The following is a 20,942-nucleotide window of genomic DNA, read 5'->3' on the forward strand; positions in this document are numbered from 1 at the left end:
TAATAAAGGGAAAGTATATTTTCTAGGACTGTTGATCCGAGTTTTTTTTCAGCATGGTCCGAAACAAATATGGGCCGAAACCCTAGTTCCAAAACTTGGGTACACCTGATCCGAGTACCGTAACTTTTTTTTTCAATTTGAAAGTGGATCCACCAAATGTCACATGTGTGATTTCACCATTTTCAAATTTTAAAATACATGCACTTAAATAGTCACTACCCAACCCCAACATTATGATTTATGCCTTGACAGGCCGCCCCCACATGCTGTCCTGGCCAAAGAGCTTGCCACCAAAGAGATAATGAATGGCACTGGACATGCAAAGGATGCAGATAAAAAGAAAGCAGATGAAAAAGAATAAAAAAAATCAAAACATTCAAACTAAAGAAATAATAATAATAAATAAAAAAACTCAGGTTTTGAATTGTAAAACTGAATTCATCCGAGTCTGACCCAGATTTGAAACCTGAGTTATGGTCCGAGTATACCCAAGTTTCCAAACCGGAACCCGGACGAACGCTCCTAAATTTTCACTCTGATTTTACATTCGGCATTCCAAACTATTAAAATTGAGGCATTAATGCACTATTAAAATTACCCAAAAAAAAAAAAAATTAACACTTGCATTCTAGTTGATTTTTGACAATTTTGAAAGTTTGACTTTAATGGAATATGAAATTTGACAGATTTTTATAATCTTGTGTAAAGTATCAGTTTTAATAATTTTGGATGCAACATAAAAACGCTTTATAGTTAGAGGTGGCAAAATAATTTTTTTCTAATAAATATATAAACAAATAAATAGTAAAAATGGAGCGAGAGGTAAACATGGGCTTGAACTGGGCCGTTAAAATAAGCCTATAAATAATTGTGGACAGAGAAGGCCCAGTAGGTTTTTGCTTCCCAGTGATATAAAATCCTCTCTCCCTCTCAAACTTCCTCTCGCCCGCAGTCGTCTCTTTTGCCGTTTGTTCATCTCTTCTTCGCTGGTACTTTCTCTTTTCTTAGTCACTTTTATCCATTGAATCTGTTTGTATCTGATTGCGCTGGTTACCATTTGTAAATCTCTGTTTCGGTAATTAGGGTTTTGTTACTTTAAATCTGACAATTTGAGCTTTTTACGCATGAGAAACTTGATCTTCTGTTCTATGCTCTCCGGGAACATATACTTGGTTGCTAGGGAAAACTGAGAATATGATTTCTTTCAAAGGATTATGAACTTCTGTATCAATATGAGTCGCATCAGGTTTTATTTTTGTTTTTGTTTTTATTTTTTGTGAATGGATGATATTTAAGAACCGGAGACCTTGTTTTCTCAACAGCCAAATACTAATCGACTTTTGTCTTTTCGTTGGGGTTTTTTTTCAGTGTCAACTTCATAAGCTAAAGTTATAACTTATTTTAGGCTACACTTATGGAGTCTTGTTGTTTTTCTTCAAATTTTTCCTGTCTCTTAGAAATTTGAATATTTGAACTTGTTGGTTCAGATCGGTAAGCGTTGACGAAGCAGTAAACAGAAGCCAAGATGCAAAACGAAGAGGGGGTTATAACCGAGCTTTACATTCCCAGGAAATGGTATTAAGCATGATGCCATTTTATATTATCATTTTTCTTTAATTTTTATGTTTTTCTAACGTTTTCAGATTTTGGTTTTTTATCTAAATTATTCCTTGGGAATGCAGTTCGGCTACAAACAGATTGATTACATCAAAGGACCATGCTTCGGTTCAGATCAACGTTGGGCATTTGGATGAGAATGGCGTGTACAATGGCCATTTCTCCACCTTTGCTCTGTGTGGATTCGTCCGTGCTCAGGTTTTTGTTCTCTGCTCATTTCAGTTTCTAATTCTATAATTTGGTTTGGGTGGCTTAGCTCTAGATCATGGTACTTCAAGTTTATTTGTACCGAAGGGTTGTTGAAAGTCTCTGCTTGGTTTATGATGCTGAGTGCTTTCAACATTCAAAGCATTGCTTTGAAAATGCCTCTAGATATTTTGGGGAGCAAATGAAATATGGCTTTAGATCTTCTAGAAATGTAAGTGCCCATCGTGTTGCTTTTCAGAAAAACATGATAGTGGCATGCAAAGTGCATTTTAGCTCTTCCAGATCTTTGCATTGGTTGAATAAAGTGTCTGTGCCCCATAAGAGTCCGCGACAGAAATTTGTAGTACATGATTTTTCTTGGAGTGGATTTTGTTGATAAACACCCGTGGGACCTGGAACAATTAAGGATGATCTCTTCCTTATATGTCAAACATTTGGGATGTGCTTGGTTATGGCAAGTTTGTCATTTTGATAGTATTACCTACATCACTACAGTGACACTACTACTAGTATAATGCTGGACAAGTGAACTGGCAGCTAATACAAGTTCAGCAAAATTGGCTTAAAAATATATTGAGCTAAGCCAGAAACTCGGGCTTGTATTTAATACCATGGTGATTAACCTGTAACTAGGTACTTGCATAAAAAGATATTGATGTGTTGGTGATGATTTAGCAGGCAATAATTCTTTTTTCTTTTTGAGTCGTTTTTAAATGTATCTTTAATTGATAGATTAAGCAAGTCCTGGGATTTGTGCATAGTTGCTTGTTTAATTTATGGTCCAAGTAGTGTATGATATTTTCTTATAATTTTCTGTTTGAATGACCTGTTTGATGGTCTTGCGCATTAAATGTTGTAGATTATGTTCAGGGATTGTCTATTAGTTGTTTTAACCTTTGAATTTTTTAAGTCAGCGGGACATTTAACTGATTTTTTTCTTCTTTGAACTTAAATACTTGATTTTGTTTGGTGTGCTAGTTATTGTTGAGTATTTCTCATACGTATGATTTGTGTATTTTCTTGCCATTGTTTCTTTAAGTCGGTGCTTCCATAGCACATCCTTTAGACCTTAACGAACAGCTTTTTTTAAAGCATGTGAATATATTCATATGTTTGTTAGAAATTTCAGATTTGACTGTTTATTTTTTTTTTGTAATCTCTTTCACTTTCTACTTATCAAAAAACATTCTTTCACTCTCTTCCAGGGAGATGCTGACAGTGCGCTGGATCGTCTCTGGCAGAAAAAGAAAGTCGAAGCTCGACAACAGTAGAGCAAGGGAGAGAATATAATTGATTTCTGTTTTTGAAGTTCTGCTTGAGGGTAGAAAAATGTGGTTGAAGGATTCTGACTCCTTTTCGTCAGTTATTATCGAATATTGCAACCTCTTTGAACTGCCATGAATCAAAATATTTTATGTTACTGTGCTAAGGTACTCAATATCAGATTGTTTTAGTTATTGAGCATTGCTATATTATATCTTCTTGTTGTGGTCAGTGAAGTTGTGCTTTGTGGATTTTTAGGACTAATTAATGCATCTTTTAATCTTCTATATGAACTTCTCACCTGCGTTTATCTTGGGTTTCAGAGATTTCTGAGTAAATATTGAGATTTGCTATGAATAATGTAGCAATTAGGTGCGGTCTTGTTCCCTACAAGATAGCAGACCTCTCATGTTCATTCTGCTGCATGAGTTTCCTGCAAGCCTGGAGATTGCTAGGTACCACACCAGACCACATACAACGCTGACATAATATTTTTTATTAAAAGGAGAAATAAAATAAAAAAAATTTTGAGAGAAGAAGGTCATATGTTTCACAAAAAAGCATTTCCATCTTTAATTTATATTGTTTTATTAAATGAATATTTTACATGTTAGTATTGGTGCGCAAGAATTATTTTCCTAATTTTCCTAATGTAAATTATACAACGTGGCACCTATGAATATCACTTCGACCAAATAATGGTTATGATTTTAGAGACGTAAAATAACGAATTCAGTTGCTTCTTATTGGGCCTCAAGTCTTAGTATTGAGGCCCAACTGTGGGTTCCTCATCAGTGCCCTCTACTCATTTCTTTATTTTCTTTGTTTAGAAGCGGAGCCTTGAGATAAATCTTTGACATATCTGTGACAAGTTTCTAGCGTCCCTCAACATTACCATTTCTAAAATCCTTTTAATCTAGAAAAATTATAAATGGAAGTCTTGCAGAACGCAATTTCACTTAGATCTGGTTTATTTACACAAATGATGATGAAAAATTTGTGAACTGAAATAATTTTTGAAATTGTTTAAGTTTTGGATAATAAAAAAGAAAAAGTTGAATAAAAAAATTATAAAGTTAAAAGATAGTTAGAATATAATTTTTTAATATAATTTTTTTTTTTTTGTGATTTAAAAAAGTTGAAAATTTAAAATTAAAAAATATTTGTATTTGAATGGTGATTGGATGTTGAGATGAAATGGTTTGAAAAGTTTGTGAAACCAAACCAGACTACTCAATATGTGATTTGTCATTTTTGTTGTTCCATTTTAATGCTTACATATGTATGTGTTTAAATGAAAGAGCAAATATGACAAATCATATACTAATTAGGTAGAAGTATGTAGTGTAAGACTTCCTCTTTAATCTATAAACCAAACCTTTATAGGGCTGCTGGCTACACATAGTTTGATGAATATTGATTCTAAGGGAGTAACTAGTAAGGTTCAATCCGGTTTTAGCCATATTTTATGCCATAATTCATTATGTCATAAAATGTATTTTGATATATATACATATATATATATATATATCAAAAGTAAGTTTATATTAATAACTTAATATTAATTATATTAATAACTTAATATTAATGTTACATTATATCAAATGTTATATTAATTTTATGTTAGTAGATTATTAGACATGAATAATAAGATTTTAAAATTTGATGTTGTATTAATTAGCAATTTAGAATATAATATATATAATATAATATAAAAAAATTGTGTATAATATATAAATATTTATAAAACAACTATATATATGAAACGGTCCAGTTCGGTCCAATCTGGTGTTATAAAAAGTAGAGGTTTTGTAAAATTGTAACCAAAACTACCAACCAGACCGAACCAAACTAGTTTTACATGAGACCATTCGGTTTACCGGCTTTCCGATTTTTTTTTAGCCCTAATTGATTCCTCATTTTGTATAAATTTTAGTGGTTGATGAGTAGGGAGTCCTGTTAATATGGCTTTTGATCTCCAAATCTACTCAGTAGGGATGTCAAGGAGACCTACTTATTAGGGAAATGAAATGCAAATCTACAAATTCGAACGAATCCACAGAATAATTTGAATTTTAAATGTATTATAGCCAGAGTTAAACATTGGATGGATAATAATCCAAATCTATTTTTAGGGTTGAGGTGAATATTATATTCAAAAAATATATATTCATATCCATAAGAGGGTGACAGTTAACATTCAAATGTATTTATTTAATAACTCTTTAACACGATTCTCAATAAATAGAAAAAATAAATAAATAAAGAATTACTTATTATCTCTACATCACATATCTGGTAAAAAGAAAAATCATATGTGGTGCTTGTCTGCATGGTATAGGATATGATAAGTAGAGTTTTTTAAAAGGTATTAACTTTTTGTTTGGTTGTTAGAGTGAGCTCAACTCATCCGAAACTAATCATTGATAAAATCTATTACTTTTTTAACTTTTTATAAAAAATTAAACTCATCTTAACATATTTTATACATTTAAATACATATCTCAAATTATTTATATTTAAATATATTTTAATAAAATTTATAAAATATTACTATTTAAAAATCCGCTCGTAATTTGAAATCAACTCGTTGGAATGCGCCTGCCTACTCATCAACACACACATACATGCATAGCAACCACATGTACGATACACGTCTCACTTAGTTTGCGGCTCCCTTCTTTTTATGCGTCTCGCTCCTCTCCCACGCAATATTTTCTTTTTCTTTTTTTTTTATTATTATTATTTTCAACAAAGACGTCTCAAACAATTGGCTCTAAAATTTTAAAATTCTGTCGTATTTAAAGGGTCAACGAGAGGAAACGTATAAATAAATAAATTAAAAGACTTCAATTGATTGAATATTAAATTTAAAAAAATAATAATTACAATCGTGAGTTTACAAGTACCGTATTATCAATTTGAAAAAATAAATAAATACAAGATTCACATAAAAAAAATTAATTTTTTAATAATAGATCACACTCTTTTTTAAAACGATTGCAAGACGTTTACACACTCCACGATTATATATAACATTACTCTTTTATAAATATTAATTTGTAGTGTAAAATATGAACTTCCTACATGATATAATCTGAAAAGAAAAAATTAAAATAAAGCGATAAATTTAAATGAGTGGTCCATTTTCGGGCGGAATAGAGACCATTTATATCATTGAGCGGTGAGAAGAGACTTGTAGATACTGTGCCATATTTGAGCTATTTTTGTTTACACTTGAAACAATTTTAGTAAATAGATGAGGCCACTATAAGTTTCAAATATTATTAATAAATCATATCCAGTTTTTATTTTCTTGGATAAGATCATCCACGATTTTTGTGAGGCTCCTAAAAATAGTCTTGGACTTTTACATGTTTTTATTCATAAATTTTGAATGAGTAATTATATATATATAGTCATGAATTGTATACACTTATTTTAAAAAATAGTAGAGTTTATTATTAAAAAATTAATTTTTTTTTTTATATAAATTTTATATTTATTCATTTTTTTTAAATGAATATACAATACTTATATATTTTCTGATTACAAATATCAACTATTTACTTTAAACTTAATTAAAACACGACAAGCGTATAAAATTGTATGTAACAGTACACCTTCCACGTGGTTAGGGTGGAGGGAGTGGCCTACGGCAACCCCATAAATTAGGCTGATTGATAACTATAGTCTATGGCTTGTTCTCAAATTAGTTTCGGAGAAACTTCCTCCAATTCATATGTAAATATGATAAGTATCTGTTAAACATGAGATGATAAGTATATATTTATTTAAAAATCTAATTTTGGTAGATTCTTCTATAGATAAAATATTTTTTATTTTTTATTTTTTAAATGAGTTGGAAAAATCATCTATTTGCGAGATGAATCAAGTCATTTCAACACGACAACTCTAACCTTCCTTTCTCTTGCAAAGACGGATTGTTTTATTTAGAGTAATGTTAGTATAATCATGAAATATGTAAGTATTATACAGTAATTTTAAAAAAGAGTGAGGTCTATCATTAAATATTTTTTTTTCATATGTATCTCGTATCTATTCACTTTTTTTAAAATATTACGCGACGCTTATGTATTATTGACTGCAACTATCATTTTTTTTGTCTAATCAATATATATTTCATTATTGATTTATGATTATTTCAATTATACATGAGATAATCTTATACATGTCACTTTTGCACCGGTAAACCAAATTCCCATCAAATTAGCTGACAGCATATGAAGATGCGGATTTAGTTGGGAGTTTGTCAATACTCAAATTTTGATGAACAAGAAAAGAAAAATCCAATGATTATTTTGTAACAAATTTTGTAAAGAATATTTCCCAACAGATTCTCACATATCTGGAATGATGGTTAGTAACAAAAGAAAAGTATTCAGATCAGCCTAACGAGATACTTGGATATATAATATATATATATATATATGTATGTATACATGTTTGGAATCCGAATTCGAATAGAACTCAAAAAACGACATTGCCGGTAACAGTGAAGCCAAGAGACCAAAACGTCAGGCGAAGAAAAAATTCCGCTATAAAATTTGGAAAGACCCTTTCTTTCATTCATTCCCAACCATCCAATTCTTCACCAAAAGCCAGCGCTTTTTACGTACCACCCAGATACAGATTCTCCACTACAACAACAATCTCTTCCTCTCTGAGATCTGCTAAAGCTTGTGTTTTCTTGTTTGCTTTTAGCTTTGCAAAGTCGCAACCCACACACCTGGCCTCTCTATGCACTCCATCGCTTTCTGTCTCCATATATACAAGTCCTAGTATACATATTGGCTGCATTCTGGGTTAGCTGTTGTTTCTCTCGGCACTTGGTTCCGTGTTCAGGAAAAACTAAAGGTGAGGTGGGTTTAGATTTTCAATTCTGTTTGTTATGTTTTTGTATGATAGCGCGAGTTTGCTCCCTTAATTTTTGGATTGGATTGCTGATTCGTTCATGGTATGTTCGTGGATTATCTTGGTGTCTATATTTTGTCTGGAAATACTCAGCTAGATAAGCAAAGTGTAGCCCATGTGAATGTTTTGATGTGGTGGTGAGGAGAATGATTCAAACCCATTTGGGGATCGCTTCTTGGTATCACTATGTTCGTATTAATTTATTTTTCCATTTTCTAAGTCCATGTTTAGATTATCTGTTCTTTTAAATGTCTAAATCCCCCTCTCCCAGTCTAACTTGTGGTGCCAATCAACCATTTGTGGTAGTTAGTACTCTCAGCTGAATTTTGAGATCTTTGTTTGTGTTTTTGTTGGAAGACTAAGAGATAAGTCCTGCAATATACTCTCTGAGTAAAAACAGACTCGCATTTTATTTTATTGGCTAAGAACTTTTTGTCCATTTCGTTTTGGCCGAATTTTATGCACGTTTTTACCACTAAATAGAACATAAGAGACATATATGATAAATTATAGTAGGGGCTTTAATCTGAATTAGGCTTGCATGGATGGAAAAGTACAATTTAAACTCATAAGGTCTCACTTCAAAGCTTACGATATGGATCCGGGTAGACTCATTTATCTTGGATCTTCCTCTAGCCATCATCTTTGTTCCAATACTGTGACAGAGGAACTCAGCAAGCATGTACCTAAACTAAAGAGAAATTTACCGGGTAGACTCATGTACAAGTTCTCCATGTTTTTATATAGAAAGATCACACATCTTGGCAAAATGCATGTCATCTTTGTTTGAAAGAGGGGAAAAAAAAAAGAGTGGAATTCCAAGAACGAATTAAAAGACACTATATGGAATACATACATTTTTTTTCTGGATTTGGAAGTTTTGTGACTATGTCTTGCAATACTATAATGATACCATATGAAAGAAATACACAAGCATTTGGAAAGACTGCTTGAAAATACTGATCATAGTTATTCCTCAATTTTTACATTTTCATTGAAACTCTTTATGTTCATCAGAATCTCATTGACACAGTTGCCTAGAAGTCATTGTCGCTGATGCAACCTTTCAAACCAGAAGTTTAAGGGCCTGTTTTTTAGATGATTTTCTAATTCAGCAATCTGAACCTGAAATTTCACTTTGAAGATTATATGCAATTTAATTTTCCTCACCGTTTTCTTGTAGATATATGCCTTACCTGAATGCTATTTTATTTATTATTTTATGATTTTTCACTGCGACCAAAAAAGGCTGGTGTACAAGTACCAGTAATTGAGGTCAAAGAGCTTTGTTCCATTTTGGCCAGGAAAAAGAAAAAAGCTGTGAAGACCCGGAAGGCTTTTTCCACATAAAATATAAGAGAACAAATACATAATCTCTCTCTCTCTCTGGAAAGCACAGACACACACAAACTTCTTATATAATGTTATGTTTGGTTGAATGCGGTGCTTTTCAACATTCATGCCTTCTTTCTAAAAAGTACAACTCGCTTTAAACGTTTTTTTTGGGGGTGGGGGGGAAATTGAATCACCAATGCACAAAGATCCTTTGTAGTAGTAGAGATACATTCTTTTCTCTTCATCGTCTTAGTAACTAACTAAACATGAATAAATCCTAATATTTGCTTGATTTAAGTCCACAGAATACTGTTAAATAGCTAATAACGCTTTACGGTATATGTTTGCCAATTTTGTCCCAACCAATGCACCCTTTGCCATTTGTTTACTGATAAAAAAAAGTGTATATTTGCGTAGTTTGAACTGGCTCTTTGTAAGTGTGATAGGTACTCAAGTGTGCATGTAATGGTTTTTATAAAACTAATTTGTAAGGTGGGTCATTCTATCTTTTAGTCTTCAATAATGTTAACAATGGTGATGTTCTTACCGTTTCAGCATAAAACATGTGGGGAGAAACTAGAGATAAACCTGAAGGTGAACTTAATGTAAGTTTTGGCTATCAATGCAATGGCAACAGAGGTAGATCTCTTGAGATTTCCAAAGGATATGAAATCCTACCTAAAATCCAAAAGACTAGCAGCTTCTCCTGCTTGTCTGGTGCTGCATTGAGTGCCAATGCCACACTGGCAAACACAAATATTTGCAATGGTTTGATAGGAGCAGAAATACTTCCTAGTTTGGACTCCCCTAATTCCTTTCATAAGGTTTCCTCTTCACCTGCCCTTTCAAGGTTGGACTTATTATCATCTTCTCTTCAGAGCACCATGTCAAACTTAAGTTGCAGTCCTTCCCCTCCGAGTGATCACGAATCTTATTTGTTGAAACCTATGAGTGCTCCTTCAACAAGTGAAGGTTTTCTTAATGCTATGGAAGTACAGGTGGCAGGTGGGGCTGCTGGTGAAGACAGGGTTCAAGCTGTTTGTTCTGAAGAAAATGGGTGGCTCTTTTGTGCAATCTATGATGGCTTTAATGGAAGAGATGCAGCTGATTTTCTGGCTGGGACATTGTATGAGACTGTCATAGTTTACTTTAATTTGTTAGGCTGTGAATCAAAGCATGATTTATCAAGAGCTTCTAACAGTTTGTATTTGGATGAGTCTTTCCAATATACTTTAGGCGACGGTACTACTGTTACTGAGGAAAAGCTTCCATCAATAACTCATAGTGACAAAGATTCATGCTTTGACTATATCAACAAGCATGGCTCATCTGCTAAAATAGAATTGGCATCTGACTCGTTTCGGCGTGGGGTACTTGATAGCCTCCTACGTGCTCTTAATCAGGCTGAGAATGACTTTTTATACATGGTTGAGCAGGAAATGGAGGACCGTCCTGATTTGGTTTCTGTAGGATCTTGTGTTTTAGTTGTGCTTCTTTATGGGAACAATTTGTATACACTCAATTTAGGCGACAGTAGAGCTGTGTTGGCAACAAATGGTGAAGGTGATGACACAGAGGGGAATGAGAAACTGAAAGCTGTCCAGCTCACTGACAGTCATACTGTTGACAATGAAGTAGAAAAAAATCAACTCCTGCTTGACCATCCTGATGACCCAATGACCATTGTAGCTGGAAGAGTGAAGGGAAAACTGAAGGTCACTCGTGCTTTTGGAGTTGGTTACTTGAAAAAGGTAGGTACTTTTTCTTGGTCAAAGATAGGAATTATTGTTAATATTATTCAATTATTATTTCTGTTCGGCTGCTTAATCAAGCTAACAATAGTTGCATCACATATTAGTGAACGGGGAATTATTCAAATGTGAAAGTCTCAAGGTTAAGATATCCAGAGCGATGTTTTTGGCAAAGAACAGTGAAGCATCATCTTAGTGAACTAGCAATCACTTAACAAGACGAATGCCCAATGAACTAGGGATCCATTTGAATTGAGAAACCAAACTACATCATTTCTGCCTAAATTAGATGCTCTGTTTTATTTCCCCATCGAGGACCTACCTAAAGCAGTGCTTAGAAAGACAGTTGTCCAATACTGGTGAGGCTCAACCGAAAATATACTATCATGGACTGCAAAGGCAGACTACCCACCCAGGAAAAAACCAAAGCTATGCTTTTGGTTTCATGGTACTTTCTAACTCAATACTGCCACCAGGCATGGACTCAGGAGTTCCTTCAGCGTTTCGAGTAGTGGTGGAGTCTCAATTACTACTACTATACCACTAGCACTTCACGTGTGGGAATACAAATAATATTATGTTCCTTAATGACACAAGGTATTTCCACAAGAGGCCAAAGCTACAAGTTGCTCCAAGCCACTGTAGTCTATTAAGTTATATGGGGAAAGTACTCTACTATAGCCAAAAAATGTCTTCGCCCTCTGGTATGCCCAATTGTATTCTCTATTTCATCTGTAATAAATATTGTCTCGGTAGTAAAGAATTGATTGTACTTGGTTAAGTTTCAACAAAGAATTTTATGCTGCTTCATGAAGGGTTCATGATTTGGTTTGCAGAAAATACTGAACGATGCACTAATGGGTATTCTTCGAGTTCGGAACCTTATAAGCCCTCCATATGTATCAACTGAACCATCACTGAATGTGCATACCATTTCAAAATCTGATCGCTTCGTTATACTTGGGAGTGATGGTTTGTTTGACTTCTTCAGCAATGATGAGGCAGTAAAACTTGTCCATTCTTTTATCTTGAGCAATCCATCTGGTGATCCAGCAAAGTTTCTGTTGGAGCAGCTTGTTGAGAGAGCAGCCTACTGTGCAGGTAAACCTTTAGATATCTTCATGTAGTAACATGATAAGCATTTCATTTAGTCAATTTTCTGTGAAACTTTCTCTTAACAGTATATAAAAATTTGGAGCATTATTTATTTTAAATTTCATGCCTTCTGCCAACGGTGTATGGGTCAATTGGCATCCAGGGCTTGGACCATAGCGACCATGGGGCTCTTAGCGCCTTTTTTGGTCACGTGGGGGGTTCAAATCCCCTCCTTACCTGGGCCTCACCCCTCAAATTTCCTATAAAACAAAGTTCATGCATTCTGAACAGTTTATTTGTTGCATCATTTAACATTGTGCACATATGCCTAATTTTTCCATTGTCTATCAATTGACTTGATAGTCAAAATACGCCAATTATGGTTTCCAGCTGTTCTTAATACATAGAGAACACTTTAACATGAGCATTGAGAGAAACATTGGGTGTTTGTAGCCTATTCCCCAGCTTGTTAAGAATTTATTTTATTGTTGCAGGTTTCAGCTTGGAAGAATTAATGAATATTCCAGCTGGTAGTAGAAGGAAATATCACGATGATGTTACTGTAATTGTGATCGTCCTCGGAACAAACCAGCGCACCTCAAAGGCATCGACTTGCAAGTAAGATTTGAAGCGGCCATCCTATATCTTGCAGTGGAATGTTTCTGCCTTATAGGAGTAATTTTCAGATGGTACATATCAATGTCAGTCAGAAACACTAGTAGTTGTTGATCTGTAAAAAGTTCTTTTTATTACTGCATTTTTTTATGATGTTCACAAATTGCACTTGTGCCTTTGCCTTTATGCAAGTAAGGCGAGCATTCATTCTCTCTTTTTTTATTATTATTGGAAATTAATGTGGTGAGAAACTTTGGCAAACTTAGGCCTTGTTTGTTTTCAAGAAACATTTCATCTCATCTCACTTCATCATTACAACTTTCTCAAATCCCCAGACAAAATAAAATAAACAATTCAACTTTTTCAAATCTCAAAATAAAAATAATATTAAAAAATATATTCTAATAATATTTTATTCAACTTTTTAACTTTAATCTCAATTCATCTCATTTCATCTCTGAAAATAACAAGCCCAAGTTGTGCGATTCTTCTATTGAGAAATATTGCCAAGCAAATGGTCAAATGTCCCATGGACCAATAAATTCCATTAGACGAACTGAAGTTCAGGCTTCATTTGGTTTTTAAATTCATCTTATTATTACAATTTTTTAAATTTCAATACAAAATATAATAAATAATTTAAATTTTTTAAATCTCAAAATAATAATAATATTAAAAATTAATATTTTAATAATATTTTATTATCTCAACTTAACTCAATTCAGTTCAACACTCAAACACAGTCTAAATATTTAATTCATTCATCTGTTTGGTTTTTCTTCAAGAATATCTTTTCTCCTGATGAATGGTTCTACAATTTTACCACGACTTGCTCTTTCCATCAATGTAATCCCCACTTGTTTCTCCGAAACTACACTATGTTAGCTTTTTGTCCCCCATAGTCTAATGATCTAGGAAAAACTTTCATATCTGAACTTATACTTTGTACAAAAATTTTATATACAATTACTTTTACGTATTCCTTGCACACTCTATCAATGTGATTGGCTGCATCACTTATTTTTAATATAAAATAATTATTTTAGCCAATCACATCACTGAAGTATACAAAAAATATATAAAAGTGATTGTATGTAGTATAACTCAATAAACAGAGAAAAAAACTTTTACAGTGATATTGTCCTTGCACTCTAAAGCACTAGCAGAGCAACAAACAAAAAGTGTTCTTTCAAATATTGTAGTCCACAAAACTACAGTTATATTCCATCCTCCCAAGCAATTTTGTCTCATCTGTAAGATGCTTGATATCACGGAGTGTAGTAATAAAGAATTCCTTGAGAGAAAAAGGAATATAAATCATTGACTATGTAATGCATACACCAAAGAAAGAACAAAACAAAATGGTTGTAAAGCTTGTCCATTGACCAGAGCCTCGGAACCTCGAATGGTGTGGACCATTGGGTTGACCATACAAGGGAATAACAGAGATGCTATTCAAATGGTGTGAAGGGCAATACCATTTGTTTTCCTGCTAGATGCTTGAACTAAACCTATATAATGGGGAATGTGCTGTTCCATCAAGGCATCAAACTTCATTTCCTAAGAAAATATAATGGGGAATGAGCTATTCCGGGAAAGGGAAGGTGCAATCTTCCTACCTCAGATTGGTTAAGAAACTACTTCTCATCAGTGAATATGGAATAAACAAGCCAAGGGAAAAGCTTCTTCTTGGGTTGAACCCAACCAGGCATCCACAAAACCAATTGAAATAGAAAGGTAATTCAAATTCCAAAATCAGCCAAAATTCCACAGTTAACTTAGATATGAGTTCTCTGTTGTGCTCAACAAACAGGTTGTAATTGATTATAAATTAAAGGTAAGGCACCAGTGGTACAAATTCAAGGAATACTGCTCATCTCCTTTTGAGGCACAACCAATGAGTCATAAGTACGCCACAGTTAATCCATCAGGTTTTCACTTTCTTTATCGTTCTTATCCCCAGGCAAAATATGTCCATCCTTGTCATTTCCCTCAACCTTACAGTCTTGAGCCTGGGCATCTTCTGAATTAGTTGTGACATCCTGCAGCTGAAAAAAGCTCAGTATGAATCAATTCAGGTGGTTGTGATAAACTCTCAAAGCATAATACAGTTCTACGATTCTCTTTGGCAGAAACCCTGCAAATAGGAAAACTAATCAAGGAATAGCTCACCCCCAAATTTTTTAGGCTAGAAGCAACATCATCTTGTTGCTGCTGGAGAGTGGTTCTTGGGTCTTTGTCATTTCCCTCAACGTCTTGAGCCTGGGCATCTTTTGAATTAGTTGTGACATCTTGCAGCTGAAAAAAACTCAGTATGAATCAATTCAGGTAGTAGTGATAAACTCTCAAAGCATAATATAGTTCTGGGAATCTCTGACACAAACCCTGGGCATAGGAAAACTAGTCAAGTAATAGCTTACCCCAAATTTTTTAGGCTAGAAGTAACATCGTCTTGTTGCTGCTGGAGAGTGGTTCTCAGATCTTGAAACTCCTAGTTCAAATTTGATAAAAAAAAATTATGTACAAATACATGTTAAAAATATAGTTCGGAAGGATTAAATCTGGAGCACCACTTACTGATCGAAGTTGCTCAACTTCAACATTGAGTGATTTCTTAAGTTCTGAAAGCTCCTGCATTACATAAGAGAATGTTGAATAAAAGAAGTTGCTACATTAAGAACAAAGTGATCTCTATGCCAATTAAAAGCATAGTTCTAGAATCAAACCAAAAAAAGCAAGAGAGAAATAACATTGAGCTTTAAACTCCATTGAGCAGTGCAAAGATGAATTTATAATCTAAATTGGACAATCCTTTTCTGTTTCAAATTTATTGGGTCGCATCAATCACCATGTATATATGTTGAAGTCAAATTTATCTGTATTAAGCAATATCATATTATAAATTTAGGGATGTAACCCATGCTAGATATCAAGTACCAATGTTCAACACCAATACCATTTTCGTTCAAGTTCATAATTCTAACAGGACCCATCATTGCTTAAACATGGGCAGTAACAAGTAAAGAAGAAATTTCTAAAGCCAAGCATCCATCTTTTAAGCCTAAAGAAGTTTATCACCAAAGATGAATAGGAAATTCTACTATTAATTGCTTGCATGCAGTTGCAGGCACCATTTGTTTCTGAAAATATGTTATCACATCAACATTCCAGGTAGAAGCACATATTCTAAAACCCTCAGTCCTCTTTTGTATGATGCTTAGTTACATTAGATGCATGCTGTCTACCAATATCGTTATATTTTTAAGAATAGTGCTTGTACTTATAATTTTACTTACACTTTTACTTACAAGACTCATTTTATTAGTTTTCTTTTAAAATTCAAATTTCAAATTTCAAATTTCATGATTTTTAGCATATTAATAATTGACATGTGGAGAAGTAAGTTTTTTGTAAGTTTTTCTTAAGTACATTTAGCATTTTCCTATTGCTAATTACTAGCTTAACTGCCTATTTGAGATCAATGATATCATTGTCAACTTTCCAATTTCTCCCCTCAAAATGTACTTATTTTCTTTGTAGTTTAGCTCTTGAAGCACCAAACCATGCACCAGGGGCAGAAACGTTTTAATCCACTCTTGCTAACACTTCTCCAGAGTTGATCACAATCGTCATAAATGGAGTGTCTAAAGTATCAGAGGAAACTACTGTTTTATGAAGTCCCATAAACTTTTTCTTGACCTAGACTCAGGTAAAGAGACCAGAATCAAGCATTAATCAGGATCATTACGTATGGCAAGAGAACAAGTCCACTAAGCTACATAATGCATTAAATTCAATCCATATTGAATTAAAAAGGCCACAGAAAAGTTGACCATCGCACAAAGTCAATGATTGCAGAAATTTACTATAAGTAGTTATAAGATCTAAAAAATTTCTCTATATGAAATTATGACAACGCCATCGTCGAGTGATAATGAATCCAGCCAGCCTGAATTAGAAAAGCCTAAAGCCTCCACTGAAGACTAGTCAACAAACCAAGAAAATACATCTATGGACAAGCTCAACCATAAATAATCAAAGATCAATTCCAGAACTTGATTAGAAAAGCTCTAAGTGAGAACTAGTCCAGCCATAAATAAGAGCCAAATATGGAAAAGAATTAGAATGCCATAGCAGGTATCAAAGAACAAGTGCCAATTTCCTATATTAATCGCCCATGTAAGTGAGACATCTTATTCAAGCAGAAATAGTCCATAAATAAAAAGTTCCAACGGATCAAAATAGACCCAAGCCATGCGCACAACTTCCAAATATAAAGCACAAAATAAAATAAATATCAAAAATTTGGTGATAACCATTAAACACTTACATCACGATAGACCTTAACTTGAGTGTCTAACTTTGATCTCCAACTTTGCAAATCCTAATAGGCACCAAAAAATTGTAAAATCATCACTTATCCTAAAAACTTAAGCTGATGAGTAAAAATAGATTTAATCATTTATATTATTTTAACACTCTCCCTCACATGTGGATCAATCTCTCTCTTAATAAGTGAGCACAACAAGTAGAATATTTAATTAATGAGATTAGTGTAGAGTCAAGATTTGAATTCAAGACCTTTCACTTTGATACCATATGAAATTACTACTTGTTCCAAAAGCTTGAAACCATATAAAATCATTATTTGTCTCAAAAACTTAAACTGATAGGTAGAGATATATTTAATTATTTATATTTATTTTCACAAAACAAATAAATAAAAAAGTTCCGCACTCAGAACTGAAGTATGTTAAAAGCAAAAAATGAATAAACAATAGAAACTGTGTCCCCGTGCTAAGGCAGCATTGCTTAAATTCACCTGTTTCAACCCTTGAATTCTATTAAGCAGCTCGGCCCTTGATTCGTTTAATTCCTGAGAGTCAAAATTAACTGATATGAGAACACTAAAGCTGATATTGTTACATATATAATAATATATACACCTCAATCAAGCCAACTAAATTGAAGAATACAAAAAAAGGGTAGGTAGTTGAAATTACCGAGATCTTTGAGCCAATTGGAGTTATGTTCTCCTTCTTCTGCAAACAAAAATCACAGATCATCAATCTCCGAAACAAAATAAGTCATATATAAATGCACAGAGAGAGAGAGAGAGAGAGAGAGAGAGAGAGAGAGGGAGGGAGTACGGAAGAGAGTGGATTGGCTTGAGGAAGAGAAGGGGAGGAATCAGAGTTGGCCATGGAATCGACAGCTCCGAAGAGATTTCTAGGGTTTGTGCCCGCGGGGTGCGGGGGAGGGTTATGCTAGGAGAGGATTTTGCGAAGTAATTCGAAGGTTTAGGGTGTGAGAGCCTGGGGCCGAGGTTGTATAAAAGGACCAGACAGTACTGGAAGTGTGAGGAAGCTTGGGATTTTGAAATTTGAGTTTAAAGGATGTGTTGGGCGGGCTCTATTATCTTGATCTGAAAATTGTTTAATGCTTGGTCCGGTCGGAGTAATGGCAACTTGAGAAAATCTCATCTTACTAGTTTACTTTTAAGATATTCTAAGAATACACCGTTACTATTTATTATTTTATTATTTTATATATATTTTTTTATAATTATTTATTATTATTTAATATTTTATCATTATTTTTTCACTATTATTTATAGAATACTTGAGAATAACTCACTACCCAAACGCAATATTAGTTCTCATTCAGTTATACAAATGAGATAAAAGTTGAAAGTTAAATAAAATTCTAAGAATATAATTTTTTAATATAATTTTTATTTTAAAATTTGAAAAAGTTGAATTATTTATTATATTTTGTGTGATAGTTCGAAAAAAATTATAATTATTATATGAGATCAAATTAAAATCTCATCTATCAAACCAAACTAGGTAAAAAACAAGAAGTGTGAGATTTATACACAAATTTTATTCAAGAAAATTTATATACTCATGTAGTCTAATATAATATGTTAGATTTTTTTTACAAAGAAGTAAATTTTACAATATGATGATTATAATAAAAAAATAATATTTATATTTATAGAATATGTAAGCGACGTACATTACTCTTAACAAACAGTCGAATCCACTATGAAAAAACTAGAATCTAGAACACCAATATTATAACACACATATAATCAGTCTAAACTTTAAGCAATAGGTTAGGGTTTGCTTGGAAAAAAATTTCATCTCAAAAATTTCGTTTCACTTTATCTCATCTTATTTCCTTCTCAAATATCATTCAAGCGTAAATACTTTCAAACTAATCATTACAATTTTTTCAAACTTTTAAACAAAAAATAAAAAATAATTAAACTTTTTTACATTTCCAAACAAAAATAATATTAAAAAATGATATCTTATCAATATTTTAACTTTATAATATTTTTTATTCAACTTTTTCTCTCACCTCTCCCAAGACCCCATAAAACAACTTAAACTATCTTATTACTATTCATAAATTATCTTACTATTATTTACAAAATTCTCATTTTATTTCAATCTCCAAATTTGTCCTAACATAACTACGTAGGCAGTACAAATTATGTTGCGTGACTTGCGTCCATCTTTTATACTTTGGACTCAAAATCGTTACTTTTTAGGGCTTTTTTTTAAATAATCGGTGTATTAAATTATACCAAAGTCGATTTTTTTTTTTTTTTTTTTTTTTGTTCGTTTGATGGCATTTCCAATGTTTGCTACATTTAGTTTCGTATTTAAGAAAAGCCAAAAATAGAGCGATAATTAAAAGAGTAATACTACACATCATACTCTTATCTTATTTTTGTCTCACTATATAAGATGTGACATTTTAATCACCCTTAAATGATCTTTCATCTTTTTAAAGAATAAATATAAAGATTGATGTGCAATGTCACCTCATCATAATAAGATGAAAATAAGATAAGAGTGTAGTGTATATAATTTTCCTCATTAAAATCAAACGGCTTATACTTGTAGTTTGATATAACTCAGGATACTATTAGTGTTGTGGACGTATTTTGCACTTCTGTACACACTTGCCACGAACCTGCAACACGGAGATCGAGAAAGGCTTAAAGGGTGTAGAAACGTCTCTGATACCTAAGTTAGAGGACTCGTGTGAGTTAAATAGAGAAAGTGTAAGACCCCGCCACTGCCAGACCATGCACGTGGAAAACGTTTCCAGAATACGTCGCACGAGTTCACACTGTTTTCTTTTTTTTTTTTTTTTCATTTTCATGCATGTTCCTTCTTCCCTTTTATTTAGATTTAATCTGTTTTCTATTTTTAGTCTATATATATGTTAAGCAACCTCAACCTTAGATTAAGTGCCGCTCGTTCTCCTCTTCACAGAAGGCCAAACTGAGATCCCCTCTCCACTGTGCTAGCAAGGAGCTTTGTCGGCAACCACAGCTTCCATCACCCACTGTACCGCCGTTGCTGCCATACCATTTCATCCACGCTCTACGGTGAACCTCTGTCTGGACCTCACCACCGTGCCCAGCCGCACGAAGCTGTCTCCCAACACCTCGTAGCCTCTGTTTGCAAGCCTTGAAATCCCCTGTTTTTGTTATCCAAAATAGGGCATCATTCGGGCACCTTAAGCTGCCACTATCACCCTTCACCGAAAGCTCATCCGCATGGCGACCCCCACAGAAATTGCCATCGAGGACTCCCCATCACCCTAGTTGGCCGCACGCCACCTCAGGTCCCCTGGTAAGCTCACGTTTTTTTTTTGGTTGGAGGTTCTTCCCTTTCGGTCTCTCCCTCATTTCTCTCACCGTGCGTCTCTTTCTCACTCTCGCCGTCCAGCATAGGTAGCCTCACAGCCGTACACCTCCGTTGCACTCCAATCGCACCACCGTAGCTCCTCCAGCCAGCCCACAGTGCCTTGCCCCTCCACGCATACACACGGTTTGGTCTTAAGCTCCTACACTTCCTCTCTCTGTTTTCTTGTCATGTTTTTAATTTTAAATATTTATATATATATATATATATATGTTTATATAGATATTCAAAAGCCATTGCATAGTCGGTCTAATGAAAAAAAAAAAATTCATTATTACCTACGAGTTACAAGTTTCATCACTGTGCTTTGAACCTTTAATAGTATTTGTAAACTCTAAATTTTCTCGTGTTTACAGAAATGATTTTTGGTAAGTTAAAATTTATTTTTAGTAAA

At 33.5% G+C, this 20,942-nt stretch overlaps 3 protein-coding genes across 7 annotated transcripts; 2 read left to right on the forward strand and 1 right to left on the reverse strand.

Moving 5' to 3' along the window:
* The first annotated feature begins 870 nt into the window (after positions 1 to 870).
* Positions 871 to 3,295, forward strand: LOC121246712 (40S ribosomal protein S21-2). The gene is made up of 4 exons (XM_041144954.1): positions 871 to 989; positions 1,488 to 1,575; positions 1,683 to 1,815; positions 3,030 to 3,295. The coding sequence occupies exons 2-4, from the start codon at positions 1,526 to 1,528 to the stop codon at positions 3,093 to 3,095; spliced, it is 249 nt and encodes an 82-aa protein (XP_041000888.1). The 5' UTR covers positions 871 to 989; positions 1,488 to 1,525; the 3' UTR covers positions 3,096 to 3,295.
* A 4,197-nt stretch (positions 3,296 to 7,492) lies between these two features.
* On the forward strand, positions 7,493 to 13,079 carry LOC121246711 (probable protein phosphatase 2C 40). 2 transcript variants are annotated; one of them, XM_041144952.1, is made up of 4 exons: positions 7,493 to 7,965; positions 9,913 to 11,108; positions 11,945 to 12,209; positions 12,698 to 13,079. In XM_041144952.1, exons 2-4 carry the CDS (start codon positions 9,921 to 9,923, stop codon positions 12,823 to 12,825), a joined length of 1,581 nt encoding a protein of 526 aa, XP_041000886.1. In that variant the 5' UTR covers positions 7,493 to 7,965; positions 9,913 to 9,920; the 3' UTR covers positions 12,826 to 13,079. The 2 variants fall into 2 exon arrangements, with proteins under 2 accessions (XP_041000886.1, XP_041000887.1); XM_041144953.1 differs by having other exon boundaries at positions 7,552 to 7,970.
* Positions 13,080 to 14,542: 1,463 nt separating this feature from the next.
* On the reverse strand, positions 14,543 to 18,266 carry LOC121246713. 4 transcript variants are annotated; one of them, XM_041144956.1, is made up of 8 exons: positions 17,969 to 18,262; positions 17,822 to 17,860; positions 17,641 to 17,694; positions 17,149 to 17,202; positions 15,396 to 15,449; positions 15,239 to 15,309; positions 14,991 to 15,117; positions 14,543 to 14,860 (listed from the first exon to the last, which is right to left on the reverse strand). In XM_041144956.1, exons 1-8 carry the CDS (start codon positions 18,020 to 18,022, stop codon positions 14,738 to 14,740), a joined length of 576 nt encoding a protein of 191 aa, XP_041000890.1. In that variant the 5' UTR covers positions 18,023 to 18,262; the 3' UTR covers positions 14,543 to 14,737. The 4 variants fall into 4 exon arrangements, with proteins under 4 accessions (XP_041000890.1, XP_041000889.1, XP_041000891.1 ...); XM_041144955.1 differs by having other exon boundaries at positions 14,543 to 14,866; positions 17,969 to 18,257; XM_041144957.1 differs by lacking the exon at positions 14,991 to 15,117 and having other exon boundaries at positions 14,543 to 14,867; positions 17,969 to 18,264.
* Positions 18,267 to 20,942: the final 2,676 nt, after the last annotated feature.

This window comes from Juglans microcarpa x Juglans regia, chromosome 1S (assembly GCF_004785595.1).
Source record: "Juglans microcarpa x Juglans regia isolate MS1-56 chromosome 1S, Jm3101_v1.0, whole genome shotgun sequence".
NCBI classification, from domain to species: Eukaryota; Viridiplantae; Streptophyta; class Magnoliopsida; order Fagales; family Juglandaceae; genus Juglans; species Juglans microcarpa x Juglans regia.